The sequence below is a fragment of the Notolepis coatsorum genome (assembly GCF_963971535.1).
Source record: "Notolepis coatsorum genome assembly, chromosome: 2".
NCBI classification, from domain to species: domain Eukaryota; kingdom Metazoa; phylum Chordata; class Actinopteri; order Aulopiformes; family Paralepididae; genus Notolepis; species Notolepis coatsorum.
Genome location: NC_140166.1, coordinates 180,322,975 through 180,328,048, shown reverse-complemented (window position 1 = coordinate 180,328,048; position 5,074 = coordinate 180,322,975). Strand labels below are relative to the sequence as shown.

Below are 5,074 nucleotides of genomic sequence, written 5' to 3'. Positions count from 1 at the left end.
GTTTCCTCTTAAAGTAGTTTGGTTTGGTTTTTAAAAATTATTTAAATTTTATATTTTTTTATTAATCAAAACATTAATAGAGAGAGAGAGAGAGAGAGAGAGAGAGAGAGAGAGAGAGAGAGAGAGAGAGAGAGAGAGAGAGAGAGAGAGAGAGAGAGAGAGAGAGAGAGAGAGAGAGAGCGAGAGAGAGAGAGAGAGAGAGAGGAGAGCAATTGCTGCACTATGCAAAGGTGTGCACAGCTCATTTCCATACTTCCAATAAAACAATTTTCATTATTATTTCCATATTGACAGTTGCAGGGTTGTCATCGGTAAATATTGGACCCCGGCTCCGTGTTTAAACCTCGAGGAAAACCGCAGAAGCCCACTGCCAAAACATTTGAATCTTACAGAGTACAATGCACGAGAATAATCCAAATGCATTGACACCAATCCATGCAATAGCTGTCACATAATAGTCCACTGTTTGATTACTTCTAGCGAATGCCGGATTGTGTTGTCTTCAGTATGAAAATTAATTATTGAGAGTGGCGCGCAACTTGACACCCAGCGCACTTATCCAGTTTCCTCATTAGGTTTCAGTCACTAGAGTAGGCTAAATAAATAAGACAATTAAGTGGAAATAAAGCGAATACCAAGCAACGATGACTGTTGAACAGTCTCAGGTGAGAATTTAACCAGTTGTTAAAACATATAGGATTTAGCTACTTGTCACAAAACAAATGTGGTTATGTTACATATCATTCCATCATGTCTACAAAGGAGGTCGAATCAATAGTTGAGTTATTAAAACAAAGTTGATATAGGCAACAGTTGCCTCTTGATCTCGCTATACTCCCTAGAAAGCGTTGATTTTCAGGCAGCATCTTACCTGGATGGAAGGTTAACTGTAAGAAGACAGAAAACAGTATCCAGTGGTATTCCATAGTTATAATTCCATCGGTCTTGTTGTGAGATGTGCGTGTGTGTCCCTGGGATGCGCTCCGTGCGCCAGTGCCACGGAGTGCAGATCAAGTTGAGCGCTAGTATGTTCCAGCCGCACTTAAGAGTCTCTAAAGGCGCAGTGATGATGCTACAGTAGAATACAGCTAGTCAAAACGATGTTGTTCTACTGGATCGCGCCGATGGGTCGTCACTCGTCAGAGGGCGGTCAGGTGGGTATGACTGACTAAAGAGTCAACAACTGATAGCCTACCAAAAAGCACCTGACTGACAACGGAGGAGCGCACGGCGCACGTTTATGTCTACATTCTAAGTAGGCCCACGAGAGCCAATGAGGTCCTCATGCAGACACGGGATAATATGATATGCCGTTTCCGCAGCTTGCTGGAACCTAATGTAGTCTACTATTTCCCGAGGAAGACAAACAGTTAACTACATAATCTATCACATATATAGTCTTTGCATAACAATAGCATAGCAATAGCATAACAAAGAACGAGAAGTGCAAAACCAAAATACAAGCCCTGTACCAATTGGTGGGGGTTTGCTTGAGCTGTGGATTGAATGAATGAATGAATGAATGAAAACTTTATTTAACAGATTGCAGAATGGGTACAATACAGTACGGCTCAATACACACAATTGTTAAGGGGATGCAGACCTGAAAAAGACGTTTGTCTTGTTTCCATCAGGGTCCCCCATTTTCAATTCATATAGACATTTATGACATACACAACATACATGACATTTATGGCATAGGGACATTATAGGTATTTAGTACTGATACATTTGTGACATAAACGGTATTCAAATATACAGTACTGTTACCCCTAGATCCTGACAGAGTATATACATATGATGGGGAGGGGACTGTACATTAGGAGGGGGTGGGTGGGTGGGAGAGAAATATACATACGGCGGGGAGGGAATATATACACGCGGTGGGGAGGAGACTGTCTATTAGGAGGTGGTGGGGGTTTTGGGCATTTACGGTGGCCAGTTTCGAATTGCAGCCTCCCGTAGGTGCTCTTTAAGAGCAGTTTTGAATGTGGGTAGGGATTCACATTCCTTTACAGCTTTGGGTAGGGCGTTCCACATTGATGTGGCATAATTGCGAAACGTGTTTAGTCCCTTGTTTGAGCCGAATCTGGGTTTAACATGATTTGTTGAGCGTCCTCTGGTGTAGTGGTTGTGGTACTGACCTTTGGGAAGTATTTTGACATGTACATGGGTACCTTAGTCGTATAGCGTATCTTGTAGACCAGGCCCATTGCAAGTTGCTGTACTCTGTCGTCTACTCTAAGCCATCCTAGGTTGTCAAAGTGGGCAGGGGTGAGGTGGGTTCTGGGGGTAAGGTCAAGCAGTAGTCTGACCAGTTTGTTTTGTGATGTTTGTAATTTTGTTTTAAGCGCCTTTGAGGTGCTTTATTGGTACCATGAGGTGCACGCATAGTCGTAGTACCCTTGAATGAGTGCTCCTGCCAGAGTCTTCAGGGTATTCTTGTTTACCAGAGAGGAGATCCGGTACAAGAATCTAGTTCGTTGGTTGATTTTTTTTATTACATTGGATGCCATTTTGTCACAGGAAAGATTTGCCTCTAGGATGGAACCCAGGTAGGTAATTTCGTCTTTCCTTGTGACAATATTGTCACCCACTGCAACTGAGAAGCCGTCGGTCTTGCTGAGTTTGTTATTTGAACCGAAGAGAGTTTTGCCCATGTGTAATGATAGTTTGTTATCAGCGAGCCATATGCAGATTTTGCCTAGTTCCGACCAGCAGGGCTGAGTCGTCCACAAACAGGAACAAGTTGCAGTCACAGGCTGACGACATGTCATTTGCATAAATTAGGAAGAGTAGCGGTCCTAGTATGCTTCCTTGTGGAACACCACAGCTCACTGTGAGGGGGGGGGGGGGGGGTAGAGTACCGTTTACCTCTACCATCTGTTCTCTCCCCTCCAGGTAGGATTGCATCCAGCTCACTGATGAGCTATCAAAAGCAATTGCTTTTAGCTTGTCAATCAGAATGGAGTGATTGACAGTGTCGAAGGCCTTTTGTAGGTCCAGCATGACCATGCCGCAGTATTTGCCCGTGTCCACCTCTTGTTTGATGTGGTCGTTCAAATAGAGGAGGCATGTGTCAGTGGAGTGGGACGTTCTGAAGCCAGATTGGAATTCGTAGATTCGATTTTTTTCCGCCAGGTACTTTTCGACCTGTTCGTAGACTATTTTCTCCATGACTTTCGAGATGGAGGTAAGAATTGAAACAGGGCGGTAGTTGCCTGGGTCTAATTTGCTGCCCTTTTTGTGCAGAGGGGTCACTCTCGCAATTTTGAAGTCCTTGGGGACGTGTCCCTGTTTTATAGAGAGGTTTATTATGTGTGTGATGACTGGGGTGATGGCGGCTGCTGCGTCTCTGAGGAATTTGGAGGGGATGTTGTCATGGCCAGTGGCCTTGTTAGGTTGGAGGGCGCTCAATTTTTTGAGTACCTCATCGGTTGTTACCATTTCAAGTTTGAAGTCGTCTTTGTGGACCCCTAGGTTTTTGTAGTATGCTACTATGTGTTCTACCCCATAATGCCCTGAGTGGGAGGGTAGTTTGTTTACCAGTGTTGTGGCTATGTTTGTGAAGAAGATGTTTAAGTAATTGGCTACATCCAGCTTGTCTGTGATGAGCGTGTTGTCCGTCTTTATGTTTATGTTTGAGAATCTGGTTTTAAGTTTTTTTACTGCAGCCTAGTTGATTATTGAGTAATTTCCAAAGTTTGCGGGGTTTGTTTTTGTTTTCCTCAGTTTTGTCGTTGATGAAATTTCTTTTTGCGGTTTTGATCATGATGTTTACGTCATTTCTTAGTCTGTTTCTTTGAATTTTTAGTTCAACCACGTGGGCTTGGAGTTCACTGTTTGAGCTTGTGGAACCTCTCACTATGTGACAAATGGTCCCGACTGGAAGGATGAGACATTTCTTAAGTTGTGCTTACATTGTTAATTTAGTTTGTATTTACCTTTCTAGAGTAAGGTAATTCAATTAAAGAAATTGTAACTACAATATTGTATCTACAATTAGGCTACACCATATCTGTTGACAATATAATTTCTTTATATTGTAGCGACCCTGGGATTTGGGTCGGGTGGGTCCGTTCAGCTGTCACTCAACACTCCGCCATCCCGGCGCTGGCGGACGCGCCAGCCACGGGTTGACAGAGTCGAGAGTGCACGGTCTGACCTGGGGAAGGTATAAAGAGGGTGGGGCACACAGCGTGCACTCGCTCTGGGGCATGGGAAATGGTAGCAATGAGTCTGAGTGATACCGCAACCTGTAATGGAGAACTGTTGTGAATAAAGACCTGCACTGAGAACTACCAACCTGCCTCGAGAGTCGTCTTATAACGTTGGAAAGCACGAACGTTACATTGGTGTCTGAAGTGGGATTTGAGGCGAAGTATGGACATTAAACGTGTCGGTGGAGAATGAGCTAACGTGGGCTAGTGAGGGCTAACGGGAGCTAACGTCGGCAGCTAGTGAGCCTAGCTTAGCTTACAGTTAGCATCAGTAGCATTGGAAAAAGAGAGGAGGAAGACGTGAGGAGCGGTCGGGTGACACGGACATGGAGTGTGGAGGAGCAGTTTCCAGAATTGTATGCCGGCCGAGGCGGGCCATTGCCGGTTCACAGGGGCCCGGTTCCCGCCGGGTGGAGGTCGGAGGTGACCCAGGATGTCAACGGGCATGGCGGCGCCCATGGCACGAGGGCAGGCCCGGCAGAGAAGACGCGACCCGAGGGACCCGGGGAGCCGCCGCGGTGGGGTTGGCCGACGACCTGGAGGGCCGGACCCGGGGGACGTTGCCGCATGGTGCAGAGCCATGGGGACATGGAACTCTCTGGCGCGCACGGCAGAGACTGACGGATGAACAAGACCCAGGGCCAGCGGTGAGGCAGGGAGTGCTCCCTCTTCACCAGGACACAGCGGCGTGTCCTCACCCTTCGCTCGGGTGCGGCAGAGACTATGACGGATGAATGGGTTATACTGAATGAAAAAAAAGAAGAGTAAAATCTTGTAATGGTGATTTCATTGAGGTGTGGGGTATTGTGTTGGGTACTGCGGGGATTTGAGTACTGGTTAGCGGGTATTGGAGT

General features: G+C 46.0%; 1 protein-coding gene across 1 annotated transcript in view; it reads right to left on the bottom strand.

Moving 5' to 3' along the window:
- The window catches only part of kita (KIT proto-oncogene, receptor tyrosine kinase a), a 54,734-nt gene extending 53,715 nt beyond the window's left edge, over positions 1 to 1,019 (bottom strand). Inside the window, exon 1 of the mRNA XM_084307427.1 lies at positions 872 to 1,019. Within this exon, the coding sequence (XP_084163553.1) occupies positions 872 to 926 (55 nt within the window). The 5' untranslated portion in view covers positions 927 to 1,019. The remainder of the gene's footprint in view (positions 1 to 871) is intronic.
- Positions 1,020 to 5,074: the final 4,055 nt, after the last annotated feature.